At 44.7% G+C, this 15387-nt stretch overlaps 1 protein-coding gene across 1 annotated transcript in view; it reads left to right on the top strand.

Moving 5' to 3' along the window:
• Positions 1 to 242: 242 nt before the first annotated feature.
• LOC138952090 (mitochondrial 2-oxodicarboxylate carrier-like) overlaps positions 243 to 15387 on the top strand; it is a 17081-nt gene continuing 1936 nt past the window's right edge. The window contains exons 1-8 of the mRNA XM_070323681.1: positions 243 to 327; positions 6212 to 6344; positions 6832 to 6961; positions 9356 to 9463; positions 9950 to 10114; positions 12356 to 12534; positions 12789 to 12841; positions 13235 to 15387. The exon at positions 13235 to 15387 is cut by the window's right edge and continues 1936 nt beyond it. Of these exons, the coding sequence (XP_070179782.1) occupies positions 243 to 327; positions 6212 to 6344; positions 6832 to 6961; positions 9356 to 9463; positions 9950 to 10114; positions 12356 to 12534; positions 12789 to 12841; positions 13235 to 13296 (915 nt within the window). The 3' untranslated portion in view covers positions 13297 to 15387. The remainder of the gene's footprint in view (positions 328 to 6211; positions 6345 to 6831; positions 6962 to 9355; positions 9464 to 9949; positions 10115 to 12355; positions 12535 to 12788; positions 12842 to 13234) is intronic.

A 15387-nucleotide genomic window follows, 5' to 3' on the forward strand; every position in this document is an offset into this window, starting at 1 on the left:
AAACTTGGTATAAAGTCAGATAATGTTGTGAAGATACTATATATATTTAAAAAAAATAGTACATGTACATGCTTTAGTTTGGTAGCGCAAGGTAGTGCAAGGCCGTGTGCGGTCGCGTGCGGTCGCGTAGCATTTAGTCAGACCCCTCCCCAGCGTGTTTAGAGTTGTCTGTCATGATAGCAGACGCTCGAACTCGTGTTCGTTTTCTCATCCTAGAACCTTGACACTCTACAGCAGCTGAGATGGCGACACCAACAGCCAAACCGCCGAAGGAATTCTCGGCTGCTTCTTTAGCTGCTATGCAGTTTGCCGCTGGCGGCTGTGCAGGTAATAAGAGAGGTGTAGTGAATAAGTTTAACGAGTTCAAGCCAAATCTGAACCTTGATCCCCCTGTTGCATTTCCATTGGAAACAGTAACCAGAGCGCACACGTAAAATGTGCTTTCCGTCAAAGATGTAATGAAAGCAAACAGACCCCCGACCATGCATGCACACTTTGCACTGCTAGCATCACTTTTTCCATAAGACGCAGAAGTTAATTGGTATTGTACCTTGTACAGTTATATGTTAAATTACATATTCTTACTCCAATTCTCATAAATGCATTGACTTCAGTCTCACATGCTAGATGTCGAAAAACCACTCAAATTACCTGCCCTTAGAAGGGTGGTAACCAAGCTAAAAAGAGACGCCATAGCCGTTGCTATGTACTGACCTTGCTCGGTTACCCATAACACCCTGCACGCCACGTGAGCGTCAGCATCCGGAATAATTATTCTCGACTTTCGACAGCACACGGTGGACGTGTCGATTTTTGTCACTCACTTTTGGCCTTCGCATGCCGGCTTGTCCGTGAGACTAGCTGTTTCTTGTGGGTCTACCTGTCCATCTACCTTTTGGTGAGATCTTTCTGTTTTTGTTTGGTTGATAGCTTTTTGTTTTGAACAGGCACGCAGAATTTTTCGTTCTGGGTGACTGTTTTTCGTCGGTGTTAAAATGGCCGACAACAAAGCTAAACTTAGCGCGAGACTGGAAGGAGACAAGGCTCTTAGCCCGGTTAAGAAAGCTAAACCAAAGAGTAAACCTAAGAACGTGGAATTGCCTATCATATGCGGGTCCAAGATCCGTCGAATAGCACTTCTTTTGATGTTCCTATCCCTCCAAGGGCGGTTTCAGGTCCTCCTCAGCTCGCTTCCCCTGATGGGGTTAATCAGCCTGGGCCTTCAGCCTTAGGCTCCTTAAAGACTGAATTGTTTGAATTTATTTCGCAGCAGTTCGCGTCCCGTTTTGGGGTCCCTCCTCTGCCACCGGCGGTAGGGGATCCTTCCTCCCTAGCTCGGCTGGGGTTGTCGTCGTCTGCGACTTCGACTGATGGTGGGGGTGGCCGCGCGGCCATTCCTTCTTCGCACTGGCCTAGTGCACCTGACCTGTTCGGTTCAACCCTCTCTGCCTCTGGTAGTGCGGCGGTCGCTCTGGAACACTCTCTCCGTAAGGAGAGGGGGTCTGCCCCCTGTCTGTCTCTTCCCGCTCACCTTGCTTTTAGCACAGCTGAGTCGGGAAGTCAGCCCTCTTACCGTTTGGGAGAGGGAGAGGGGGGGCATGGTAAGTCACAGCCTGGGCTTGTTCCCACTCTGCCTCATTGGGGGCAGGGGGCTGTGTCAGCGGCCCACCTTTTCCCGCCCTCGGGGCGGGATTGGGTGGGGGCTGGGGTAGCGACCCACTCTTTCCCGCCCTACGTGCAGGATCGGGTGGGCGCTGTCGGACTGGCATCTCAGTCTGTACCGCTATTGTCCTCTGCTAGCAGCCGCCCCCCTCCCCAGTTGGGATGGGGGGGTGGTGGGGCTACAGGACTATAGCAAGTTGATGGGTGGGGGCGGCCGTTTACGGTCACGTCTCACACTCCGTCTTACCCCTCTCAGGGGTCGTTTGCTGCAGCGACGGGCCACCTCCCTCCTCACGCGGGGTGCGGGGTAGCTCAAGCTGGCCAGACCGGTTTTGTCAGCTGGGGCCAAGCTCCCGCACAGCAGTCGGGGAACAATGGGCCTGATGCGGCTTTGTTCGGCGCCCTCCTCCTCCCTCCTTCTCGGCAGTGCGCTGTGCTGGCTGTCTACTCTTCTTCCCCTTTGGGGAAAGGGGGTGGTGGTGGTTGGCAAGCGGAGTCGGAGCACACTTTTGATTCTCCTGTCTCCCCTCCTTTGTGTGGTAACACATTGGATGGTGGGGACTCTGATTCTTCTGTGGAAGAAGAGGAGTTTGTAGCCTTGCCTATTGGGTTTAGACAAGCTATGAGGAGAGCGGCTTCAGTGGCAGCGAATTATTTCCCGGAGGGGGTGGTGGATTCAGGCCAGGGTGTCTCTTTCCCCCCTTCTGCTGCTGACGATTTTCGGCCCTCGCGGGATGAATCACAATCGTTTCGTTTTGTGGAATCTCCAGCCGTGGCTTATTACATGTCGCAACTGTTGGCTCGGCCGGCTCCTCAGGGGAGCGGTCTTTTGCCTACTTCCTTTCCTTTGTTGCATGCGCATGGTCCAGCGCCTCCTTCTGCTGGCCCATGGCTGGCTTCGAGCGCGCAGTCCACTTCTTTTTCTCCGTTAGTGCAGAAAAAGTTGGACTGGAGTGTGAAGTCTAGGAACTTTGTTCAGACTTTTGCTTTGCCAAGGGCGACATTTTCGATTCCGCCTGAGTTGGTTGCTTTGTTGCCAAAACAACCCTCCGCAAAGGAGGGAGTTTCGTTCTTGGATTCTTCTCTCTCCTCACTTGAGGAGATGGGTAGGCTTGATCTTGAGTTGGCTTCTATGGCTGAGACTTTGCTTCGGGCTCTCACACGAGCGGTTGCAGCTTCTTTGGAGCCTTTTAGGCTCAGAGAAGATGCCTCAGCCAGTGACATCTCCTCACTGCTTGCTGCTCTGGGGATGGTGAACTCTGAGAGGATGAGCATGTCAGCAAAGCTGTATGCTCATGCTGTCTTTTCCCGGCGTGATCTGCTTCTCTCTCAAGCAGGTTTCTCACACCAGTCTACGGTGGACTCGCTTCGTTCCTCTCCTTTCGTTGAGGGCTCTCTTCTTGGGAGAGTGGCCCTTGACGCAAGGCAGCAGGAAGTTCAGGAGGCTAAAGACAGACATCTTGTGGGATTTTCCTTTAAAATCCCAAAGAAGTCTCAGTCTTCTCAGCCTTTCAGGAGCAAGAAGCAGCACAGCTCCTCTCGCCCATTCGGAAAGGGAAGGGGGGGGGGGGGCGCGAAGGCCCTCCCCCCCCCCCCAATGAGACGCTCCCGATCACATCACCCCTGTACCCCCCACTCTTGTTGTGGCAGGGGGCCCCTCCAGGGCTCTATCTGCTTGGCAGGCGTCAGTGCACAGCCAGTGGATAGTGCGGGTGGTGCGATCGGGATTCCGGCTTTTGTGGGAGGAAGACAAGGCTCCCTTGACCAGGGAGCCTCCTCCCTTTCGTTTCCCGGCCAGTCAGGAGGCCAGGACTGTCATAGAGACAGAGATCATTTCTCTTTTGGCCAAGAAGGCAATAGAGGAGATTGTCGATCTTGCCTCTCCCGGGTTCTACGGACGGCTGTTCGTAGTCCCCAAGGCTTCAGGCCGCTGGAGACCTGTTCTCGATCTTTCATTGCTGAACAAGTTTCTTCGGAAGATCAAGTTTTGAATGGAGACCCCGGCTTCGGTCAGGGAGGCTCTTCGTCGGGGAGATTGGGTGACCTCGGTGGATTTAACGGATGCTTACTTTCACATCCTTATGCATCAAGCAGACAGGAAGTGGCTCCGTTTCCGCTGGGGTCATCGGATTTTTCAGTTCAGGGCTCTGCCCTTTGGACTTTCTCTGGCGCCATGGGTGTTTACGATGGTGATCAAACAGTTGTCCGCTCTGATCAGGCAGAGAGGAATACGGTTGAGGACGTACCTCGACGACTGGTTGATCTTGAATCAGAGTCAATCAGCGTGCCGTTTGCACACACAGGTTGTGTTGGACCAGGCTTTGGTCCTGGGGTTCTCAGTGAATCAAGCAAAGTCGGAGTTAACTCCTTCGCAAAGGTTTGTTTACCTTGGAATGGCGTTCGACACCGTCTCTTGGACGGTTCGTCCTACGCAGGAGAGAATTCAGAGACTTCACGCTCCTATCTCGGCTGTGTTGAGCAGACAGCAGGCGTCTGTGAGGGTGCTTGCCTCGATTCTAGGTCAGATGGAATCGATGGCGACGTTGGTTCCCTTAGAAAGAGTGTACAAGAGGCCTTTTCAGGCTGCTCTCAGGTCTCTTTGGGATCCGGCCTCTCAGGATTGGGACAAGAGTGTCCCCGTCCAGGGATGGCGCAGTCACACGACGCGTCGGTGGCTGGATTTGGATTGGATCTCTCAGGGGGTTCCCCCGTCGCGATATAACCTTGAATGGTTGAAAACGACGTTAAACACCAAATAAAGAAAGAAAGAAAGAAAGAAAGGGAGTTTCCATTGCGCTGCCCCCTCCGGACTTAGACCTCTTTACAGATGCGTCTATGGCCGGATGGGGAGCTCACATCGGTGGTCACACGGTCTCGGGTCGGTGGCCTCAGTCGCAGCTCCTTTGGCATATCAATCGCCTGGAGTTGGAGGCAGTAGCCCTGACAGTCTGCGCGCCTTTCTCCTTCTGGTGGTGGGCAGGCATGTCAGGTTGCATACCGACAACACCACTGTGGCTGCCTATGTCAACAAACAGGGAGGAGCTCCGTCTTTTTCCCTGTCAGACAGAGCCTGCGAGATTCTGATCTGGTGCCACTCGCACCAGATCATAGTCTCCGCGAAATATCTCCCGGGCAGGCTCAATGCACTGGCGGACTCGCTCAGCAGGTCCTCTCAGGTGTTGCACACGGAGTGGACCATCACACACAGGGCTCTCCAGCGCCTGTGGGCTCAGGTGGAAAAGCCTATGATCGATCTGTTTGCAACCAGGTTCTCCAGGAGGCTTCCGATTTTTGTGTCCCCCTTTCCGGACACGGAGGCTTGGCGACGCAATGCAATGGAGTTCTCGTGGGTAGGCCTTCAGGCCTACGCGTTCCCCCCCCTTTCCTCTGCTCAGCAGAGTGGTGCGGAAAGCCGAGCTGGAGCGTCCGGATCTTCTGCTGGTAGCCCCCATGTGGCCTTCGCAGCATTGGTTTCCAGATCTGCTGCTTCTGGCCAAAGGTCCTCCGATTCCTCTAAACCTGGTGCGGGGAGAGCTCGTTCAGCCAAGAACAGGCATTCCACACAACGCCCCGCAGGCCCTTTGCCTACACGGCTGGAGGTTGTGAGGACGGAGCTACGTAAATCTGGCGCTTCGGATTTGACACTGGATTTAGTCCATAAAGCGCATAGGTCTTCCACTTCCTCGGTCTATGCCTCGCATTGGTCTGCCTGGGCCAAGTGGTGTAGAGAGTCTGGGGTCAACGCCTTGGCTCCTCGCTCTCTTCAGGTTGCGAATCACCTCTCTTTCTTGTCCGCACAGGGCAGCTCGGCCTCTTCTTTGAGAGTCAGGCGGTCAGTGATATCTGCTACTTTGAGGCAGATAGGCAGATCTATTAATGTCAATGGGGTGATCGCTGCAGGGCAGGTTCTTTCAAGGACATAAGTAAGTTCCCTCCACCTTTAGGAGGAATCTGCATTTATGAGAATTGGAGTAAGAATATGTAATTTAATGGAAAATTTCTAAGTAAATTTTCTTTTGATTAATATACTTACCCAATTCTCATAGTTAATACCCTCCCATCCATCCCCGCTACTTTATATCCTTGGGGTGTTTGAGTAGTCTCGAATGATTATTCCGGATGCTGACGCTCACGTGGTGTGCAGGGTGTTATGGGTAACCGAGCAAGGTCAGTACATAGCAACGGCTATGGCGTCTCTTTTTAGCTTGGTTACCACCCTTCCAAGGGCAGGTAATTTGAGTGGTTTTTCGACATCTAGCATGTGAGACTGAAGTCAATGCATTTATGAAAATTGGGTAAGTATATTAATCAAATGAAAATTTACTTAGAAATTTTCCATTATGTTTGTTGACCCTCAAGCCATACAATAGGCTGACATGGAAGGAGTAGAAGTTTGCGTTAAGTTAGAGTAGGCGTGTGCAGTGAAACACATGTAAAAATTCAAATAAACTGCTATATCCTCATGGCCAAATTACTGTATATATGGGTTTGCCTGTAATAATTGATGGAGAATAACACACTGAAAAAACGATTTGACTTACCTGTGCAGGATTTATAGAGGTGTCCATGATGCACCCACTGGACTTAATAAAGACAAGGTTCCAGATTCAGGGTGGGCCGAGTGACCCTCACCACTACAGCTCCATCGCAGACTGCTTCAAAAAGATGTACAGACAAGAAGGGTTAGTATGCTAGGGAGGGCACATTCAGTTCATCGGTTAAAAAGCCAGAGAAAGTCTGTTGTTCCAATGGGGGATGAAGGGGGTTTGTGGTGTTGTGTTGGGTGGGGGTACGGGTCAGAGACATGGGGTGATGGGGCAGGAAAGTGGGGGGAGAGGGGGGGGGGGGGGGGGGTGTGGGTGGTGGGAATAGGGGTTCTATGAGTGTAACAATTGACTGGGGAATTTTGGAGTGTAGAAATTGATGGATAAAGAAAAGGGGTTGAGGGGATGGGAATGGGGAGATTTTGGCATTGTGTCAGTTGGGGGTGGGGGTGATAATGGCGAGTACAAAGATGAATGTAGTTAAGATTTGTTGTTCATCATCATGTTACTTATTATCATCAAAGTATGGCTGCTTCTCTGGAGGAAGACAGGGCATTTATGTATGTGTTCATATATCTATTTTTTATGTGGCTTTTCTGTTGTGAACATTTTTATAATTTTTCAGGCTTCTGTCATTCTACAAAGGGATCCTGCCACCCTTGCTTGCTGAGACTCCAAAGAGAGCAACAAAGTTTTTCTCATTTGAACGTTACAAAAACTTGTTTGCTTATGGGAACTACATTCCACAGTCAGTGGTATGTATCCTCATGCACTTGTTGACTATACAGTGGTACCTGCGATGTGAGGCCCATCCGATGAGAGGACACCTCCCTTAAAAGGACACCTTCTGCCGTTCCTTTGTCTATTATCTCTACCAAAGTATACCTGTCAGGACAGGCCACCTGCAATGTAGGGACACTTTTGGCTGGTCCCAAGGGTGTCCTTTCATCACAGGTACCACTTCTAGAGTTGGTGTGGGTATAAAATCTGGATTTCTACAGGTATTAAGAGAAAAAGATTTTTGCTGGTTTGTTTTGTTGCACTTTTGGGAGTGTGCACCTGTCGCAATTATTGTATTTGTTGTGATAGTGTGAGCCTGTTTGTTGCAAAACAGTAAGGCAAAAGCTATGAAGCCACTGCAGAATTGTCATTTACAAAGATCATGCTTGTGATTTTAGATGTCCAGTCCCTTGTTTTAGGCCTAGGAATTATCCAATTTGTCTGGGTGTGTGTGTGTGCTAGTGCGTGTAGGTGCTTCATGATTCTTGTCATGGTGACATTTTTTATGCACATGGCACAATGTATTGTTTCCACCAGTGCTTCTAATAATTGTTATTTTGTTTTGTTTATTGTTGCCTTTTCAGTTGCAGCTAAAGCTAGAAGTGACCAAACATCTTTGCTACAAATTACATTTTGTACAACATAGTGAGAGATGCATGTGCTGCAGTTAAAGGGGAATAATGATGAATGGATGAAATGTCTCTGCTAAGGTTATTTCCCTTTCTTCAATGCTTGCTGTTCATGTTTGCTTATTTCTATTTATTACTTGGTGTACATTTATTGTACAGCTTTAAATGATGCATAATTGGTATTAAATTGTATTTTGGTCTCATAATTGTGTGTGTATGTGTTAATTTTCAAATATTGATACAAAGGTAGCTAGAACTGCCCATGCAATATTTATGAGAATAAAGGGGAATGTTTTCATAGTTTCATTCAAATATTCTGTTAACTTGTGCCATTTTTTCTTCTAAAAACATGATCTTTTGGCATGAGTTTTTTTTCCCCATCTCATTTTTGTTGTTGCTAGTTGAACAGAAAAAAACATTTGTGCAGAACAATCTGAAATAGACAATTATGATTGTGATTAAGTCACAATTTAGGGGAGATAATAACACAAACTAAGTAGATTTTTTCTAGGTGATTGTTTCCCTTTAGTTGGATGTTTTTGCTTGCTTTTCAATTAATACCGGTAGATATCAATGTATTTTCATCATTCATTAACAGATCCTCATTGATTTTGTTTAAAGTACTATTGATCAACCCCCCCCCCCCCCTTCCTCTGACCCACCCTAAATAACCGTGTTTTGGTTCTTATGGAAGTATTTCATGTTTCCCTGTTATTTTAGTTCATGGGGAGTGCCCGTTGCAAAACATTATGTAAAGATTGCATCTTTCAGCTGTTGTAAGCATTCATTTTCATAGCACCGATGCAAATAAGTCATTGGGACGCCTGTTTGATTCCTTTGCTAACTGATGTGTAATGTTTGCTGTTTTTATATTTAGTCAAGTTTTGACTAAATATTTTAACATCGAGGGGGAATCGAAACGAGGGTCGTGGTGTATGTGCGTGCGTGTGTGCGTGTGAGTGTGTGTGTGTGTAGAGCGATTCAGACCAAACTACTGGACTGATCTTTATGAAATTTGACATTCGAGTTCCTGGGTATGAAATCCCCGAACTTTTTTTTCATTTTTTTGATAAATGTCTTTGATGACGTCATATCCGGCTTTTCGTGAAAGTTGAGGCGGCACTGTCACGCCCTCATTTTTCAACCAAATTGGTTCAAATTTTGGTCAAGTAATCTTCGACGAAGCCCGGACTTCGGTATTGCATTTCAGCGTGGTGGCTTAAAAATTAATTGATGACTTTGGTCATTAAAAATCTGAAAATTGTAAAAAAAAAATAAAAATTTATAAAACGATCCAAATTTACGTTTATCTTATTCTCCATCATTTGCTGATTCCAAAAACATATAAATATGTTATATTCGGATTAAAGACAAGCTCTGAAAATTAAATATATAAAAATTATTATCAAAATTAAATTGTCCAAATCAATTTAAAAACACTTTCATCTTATTCCTTGTCGGTTCCTGATTCCAAAAACATATAGATATGATATGTTTGGATTAAAAACACGCTCAGAAAGTTAAAACAAAGAGAGGTACAGAAAAGCGTGCTATCCTTCTTAGCGCAACTACTACCCCGCTCTTCTTGTCAATTTCACTGCCTTTGCCATGAGCGGTGGCCTGACGATGCTACGAGTAAAATGGCATTGCGTTCAGTTTCATTCTGTGAGTTCGACAGCTACTTGACTAAATATTGTATTTTCGCCTTACGCGACTTGTTGTTCTTTGTCTTCATTACAGGTGCTGACACTTGCTGGGCTTTCCGCAGGGATGACAGAAGCCATTGTCATCAACCCATTTGAAGTGATCAAGGTTCGGCTCCAATCAGAAAGGAGATCCATTGCACAGGTTTGTCATTGTTTTTTAACGCAGCTTCCACTGATATGGCTATCTGGGACCCTCCCTGCACAGGTATGCATGAGAAATAAACCAGTACAGAAGTACAGTATGTCTATTTTGAAACCTAAAAAAATCTGTAAAATGAAGGTTTTAACAGAGATGGAGTCTTGAAATGACCATAACTTCACTGTGTCTGAGAAAAACAGGTTTTAAGGTACAGAAGGAGTCTTAACATGGAGGGCCTCAAAGCAGAGTGTTCGTCTGTAGAAATAAACCAGAAATTGTGTTGGGTATTTCTGGTATGTTACCAATGAACAAAGGAAATAACAGTAGTGAATGATCAACCAGGTATTCTCCCTTGTCTGAGCGCATTTGACAGTGTTCTGTACCCAAGTGAATTGACTGTAACATGTTAAATGATAGTGGTTTACAAATGATTACCCAAACGTGTTGAAACCTGTAGATTTTTATGCATTTCAAACATTCTCTCTTCAGCAAAAAAGCACCTTCCAGACAGCACGGGAGATAGTGGCTGCAGATGGTTTGGGACTGAAGGGTTTGAACAAGGGTTTGTCATCCACGCTTGGCCGGCATGGAGTCTTCAACATGATCTACTTCAGTTTCTACCACAATGTCAAAGGCATAGTGCCAGAGGCTAAGGTATGTGCACTTCATTTACTTTATTGTCCCATTGCTGGGAAATTCAGGTCCCAGTGCAAAAGCTAGCAGCAACAAGAGTTGCGCTATCCAGGTGTGTGTGTGTTTTAGGTGTAATCAGCCACCTGCACTTATGGCAGAATCCCTGAGATCTTTTATCAATCAATCAATCAATATGAGGCTTATATCGCGCGTATTCCGTGGGTACAGTTCTAAGCGCAGGGATTTATTTTTATTTTATTTTATTTTTTTATTTTATGCAATTTATATCGCGCACATATTCAAGGCGCAGGGATTTATTTATGCTGTGTGAGATGGAATTTTTTACACAATACATCACGCATTCACATCGGCCAGCAGATCGCAGCCATTTCGGCGCATATCCTACTTTTCACGGCCTATTATTCAAAGTCACACGGGTATTTTTGGTGGACATTTTTATCTATGCCTATACAATTTTGCCAGGAAAGACCCTTTTGTCAATCGTGGGATCTTTAACGTGCACACCCCAATGTAGTGTACACGAAGGGACCTCGGTTTTTCGTCTCATCCGAAAGACTAGCACTTGAACCCACCACCTAGGTTAGGAAAGGGGGGAGAAAATTGCTAACGCCCTGACCCTGGGTCGAACTCGCAACCTCTCGCTTCCGAGCGCAAGTGCGTTAGCACTCGGCCACCCAGTCATTGTGATGACACAGGGTTGGGAGATGGATACCGTCTATGAGTCTGCACATAAAGTTGACCTGTGTCCATCCCGGCCTGGATTCAAACCTGTGACGCAAGGATGGCAAGTTAGACAAGTGCTCTAACAACTAAGCTACCAGGCCCCCAGGGATGTTGATAGAAGTTTTACTTAGCTTTTTCGTTGGTGTCGCCTTTCCTCAAAAGTTTGGAAATTCTCCTGAACTGACGCCAAAGTATTACACCATTTGAAATGAATTGCGGCGTTTGGTTAACTGCTACGTAACGCAAAACAACATACTCCTGTGTGTATGTACTTAGTTTGTTGTAAGAAATAGTTGCTACTGTGATGTATTTTTTGTGTGCATAAAAGCGGAAGGAGAACAGTACATTTTGAAGTGTGGGTGGTTAAATGCAGGGATCGCGCTAGGATTTTTCAAATTGCGTACAGCTTACGCAATGTCGGCCAAAAAACGCGTAAAGCAGAACCAATTTTGCGTCTTACTATAACACAGTTAAATCAGTTTCTTCTGATGTTGAAGATGCACACGGCACAGGAGTAGAACTCGGAGGCTGCTCCGGCGCATCATCACTGCGGCTTGATGACGATGTGCGAAAAAACGAGGACAACTTTCGCTGCATGCCGTTTTGAATGAATCAAAGACAGGCTTGAACTGAAAGCGTCTCTCGGCCTAGATTTGGCGCCACACGCCCAGTGCATTTTGGGTGTATGTTCTGTTTCAGAAAACCGACCGGTGTTGCTTTGCGTCGCTTGCGGCACTCTAATGCCGAGTCACCTCATTTTGTTTTATCCAAAACAGACTTTAGATTTGAACTCGCGCTATGTTTGATTCAGAACAGACTAGAGATTCTAAACTCGCGCGCTTGTGCTATAGTCTGATTCAGTATTGGGATGTGCTGCTGAGCATGCCGTTTTGAATAGAAGTTGTTTTGCGTACGCGTTACGCATAAGCGCCGGGAAAATGCGTGGGCGGATTTTAAAACGCGTCAAATACGCAAAAAACATGCGTTAACGCGATCCCTGTAAATGTATTCCTCAAAAAAGATTATTTAAATTTTGTATTGGAGAATGTTGTTACTTTGTCATTCCTGTTTTCTAGTGCAACGCAGATTTAGATTGTGTTTTGTTAAATTTAGTTCTGACTAGATATGTTGTGCCTTTTCTTATCTAAAACTATGGTAAAGCTACCCCCGTTTTGGTGCTGTGATTTCTTTCTTTAATCTTCCAACAGAACAGGCTCAGTTTGTTTTCTGCTTTGGCAATATAGGTTGCATACAAAGTCGTAACCCAATTTATTGTTGAGCTAACTGTGAGCAGGCTTGCTTAGATGGTATGTTGCCACACTAAACTTTTGTTGACTCAAAACAATACGTTACAAAATATATCGACTATGTATGACTGTAACGTATTGTTTTGTCAATAACAAACGTTCCAACAACTTAAACCTTTCTTGTTTTTTTATTCTGAATTTTGGAACGTTGGCAGTCTCTTTGTTTTTGGATTTATTTAATGTTGACTCAGATTTTCCTTTGATTTTGCAGGATCCAACTATGGATTTCTTCAGGCGGTTCTTGATTGGTCTGTGTGCTGGCACGCTGTCATCTGTAGTGAACATCCCTTTTGATGTGGCGAAGAGCAGGATACAGGGACCGCAACCTCCAGAGGGAATCAAATACAGAACTTGTTTTCAGACTTTGTCATTGGTCTACAAAGAAGAAGGGTGAGTTTGAGATGACTAGTTTCTGGAAGTATGAGGGTCAAGTGTGTTGTGTGATTTTTCTTCCTGAGGGTCATGTTGTGTGTGTGTGTGTGTGTGTGTGTGTGTGTGTGTGTGTGTGTGTGTGTGTGTGTGTTGTGTGTGTGTGTGTGTCCCCAAATATCTGTGTATGAATGAATAGAAAAGGATGCGTTGTGAAGTTTTTTTTAAACTTTTTTTTTTTAATTAAAATTTTCTCTTGAAATTCTAACTTTCAGGTACTTCGCATTGTACAAAGGTTTGCTACCAAAGATTCTTCGGCTAGGTCCTGGTAAGTGTTCAGATTTCACATTGAAGGTACATTGAGTGAAGTAATTGCCATTTTGTTTCTGGCACAACTTTCTGTTACCGCTATAGGTATAGTGATGAAGAGACACAGTTTTTCTGTGTATTTACAAACTAATGTAGGAAAAGTTAAAAAAAAATCTTTTTTGTGTGATGACAATTGCACACATCACCTAAAAGTCTTTAATTGAAATTGTGCATAATTACAAACACATGTATGAAATGTTAGCTTTTTTTCTCTTCTACTTTGTGTTTTAATTAAAATTGTGCATATTTACATACATATTATGGACATGTTCAAATGTGTTCTTATATTTTGTGTTGACCTTTGGACTCAGCACTGAATTTTATTTATTTATTTTTTGTTTAAATTGTGCAGGTGGTGCCATAATGCTTTTGGTGTATGAATATTCCTTTGACTGGATGCAGAATAATCTTTGATGGGCCTCTTCAAAGAAGAAAGACATTCAAGTTCTTCCGCTTGGAATTCAAGACGGTAGTGCCAACCAATAGTATTTTGAAATGTTAAAGGCACAGTAAGCCTCCCGTAAACCATCACAGATACTGTCAGGCTTTTACACACAGTACAAACACCCTTCCATTTGAACGCTCACCAAACGGGAACATCCTAGGTGCCCTACGTAAAGAGCGAGCAATTTTCAAAGAATTAATTTTGCAGATTGTCTCGGACACTTTTTGGACCCATCCTGAACTCAGGTAAAAAATGAGTTACTTCCCTTCGGGTCTCATTCTAAACTGGCGATAGCCGTGGACCGAAGAATGTTTTTGGACCGTGGTGCGTTTTTGCGCTAGACCTAACTTTTAAAATCTAAATAATAAATTGACAGCTTGTTACACAAACATTCTTTAATCATAAAATAATTCTTTTTTCATCAAGACAAGATCAGTACAATTCAAAGTTGTGAAAGTTTAAAAAAAGAAAAGCCCGGAAGCAGGGTCACGCAAGGGTCGTAGCAGACGACGGTTTATGCATATCGCCAGTTCCTCTCAACAGTCAAAAGCCATCGCTAGAGTTCTTGTGAAGCAAAGCCGTTTGTTTCGTGCATAAAAACGTGCTATTGCAGATAAGCTCACATCGAGTCGCATTCAAATTACTAACTGACGACTACATTGTGGAAAAGATAAACCACGCAAAAATAAATTCTTTGAAAATTGTTCGCTCTTTACAGAGGGCACCTAGGATGTTCTCAAGCGGTGGGTGTTTAAATGAAAGGGTGTTTGAACTGTGTGTAAAAGCCTGACCGTATCTGTGATGGTTTACGGGAGCCTTACTGTGCCTTTAACATTGTCAGCTCTTTCAAGTGACCTTCCTGGTTTAGGTTCTGTTGATTAAAGCAAATAAGAGTCAAAAAAACGCTTTCAAAATTTGACTTGAATGAGAAAGCTTATTCTTGCAAACATGCACAAATCTTTTGGCATTCAAATGTATGAATGGGATCAATGCCCGTCAGCTACATGGTATTTTAGTGTTTATTTTTGTAAATTTTTCTTTGGCTTAATTCAGATTTTTGTAAATTTTATCCTCAATTTGTTGATTTTAATGGGCAGATATTTCAATTATGTACTTTAAACCTAAGTGATCACTTTATTTGGTTAAAGTTTCTTGAGAAGAGCTGCATTTAATATAATCTCTTATTTTGTATTAGGTACTGTATTTGACGGATTACAAGACGCACCGTTTTATAAGCCGCACCCCTGACTTTTAAAAAAAAATTGGGACGAGCCACGTATACGCCGCGTCACTATATTAGCCGCCGTCGAAAAAAATATCAGATCATGTCAATCAATCAAAACAACCAGGCAAACGAAAGTACGGTATTTGGCGAAATCGGCTCCGAGAATAAACAAGTGAAACAAAGAAGAAAAGTGAAAAAAGTTTGAAGAAAAATATCACACACACAATTTGTAACCAACACACACATGTAGTCCCGCCCGGAATAAGCTTTTTTGGGATGATTTACGACTTTTGCGCACATTTCGAGCAGACGAAAACACAACATGGCGGCTCTCGCTCCTCCAACTTTCGCGAGACACAAAAAACCGAAATCTCGCGCGCGCGAGATCCTGATACATCCGGTGTTTCTCTGTACGCTATCTTGTCACGACGACTTGTTGACAAACGAAGATTCGCGAAAGAAATAGAAAAGCGCCGAGTCTTGAGAAGAGAGCTAATAAAGTACCGGTTATCGCTAATCGAGCGAAATGAAAATCCGCGGCGACTTCCATTAGGTGAATGCTATTCAAGTTTAGGTAACGTTTTAGCCGCATCTTTTTATAAGCCGCAATGTGATTTTTTTTGAAAAAAAGTCGCGGCTTGTAGTCCGTCAAATACGGTACTTTAACAGCTGCATTTACTTTAATCTTGTTGAATCGGGTGTGTGTATGGAATGGTTATAAATATCTTTTTTTTCTGATATGCAGATAATGAACAGTATTTGTCAAACAATTTTTAATTCTATTTATTCAGTCAAACATTATTACTATATTTTCCTGTTTTTGTGTGTGCTTTTA

This window comes from Littorina saxatilis, linkage group LG17 (assembly GCF_037325665.1).
Source record: "Littorina saxatilis isolate snail1 linkage group LG17, US_GU_Lsax_2.0, whole genome shotgun sequence".
In the NCBI taxonomy this organism is placed as follows: domain Eukaryota; kingdom Metazoa; phylum Mollusca; class Gastropoda; order Littorinimorpha; family Littorinidae; genus Littorina; species Littorina saxatilis.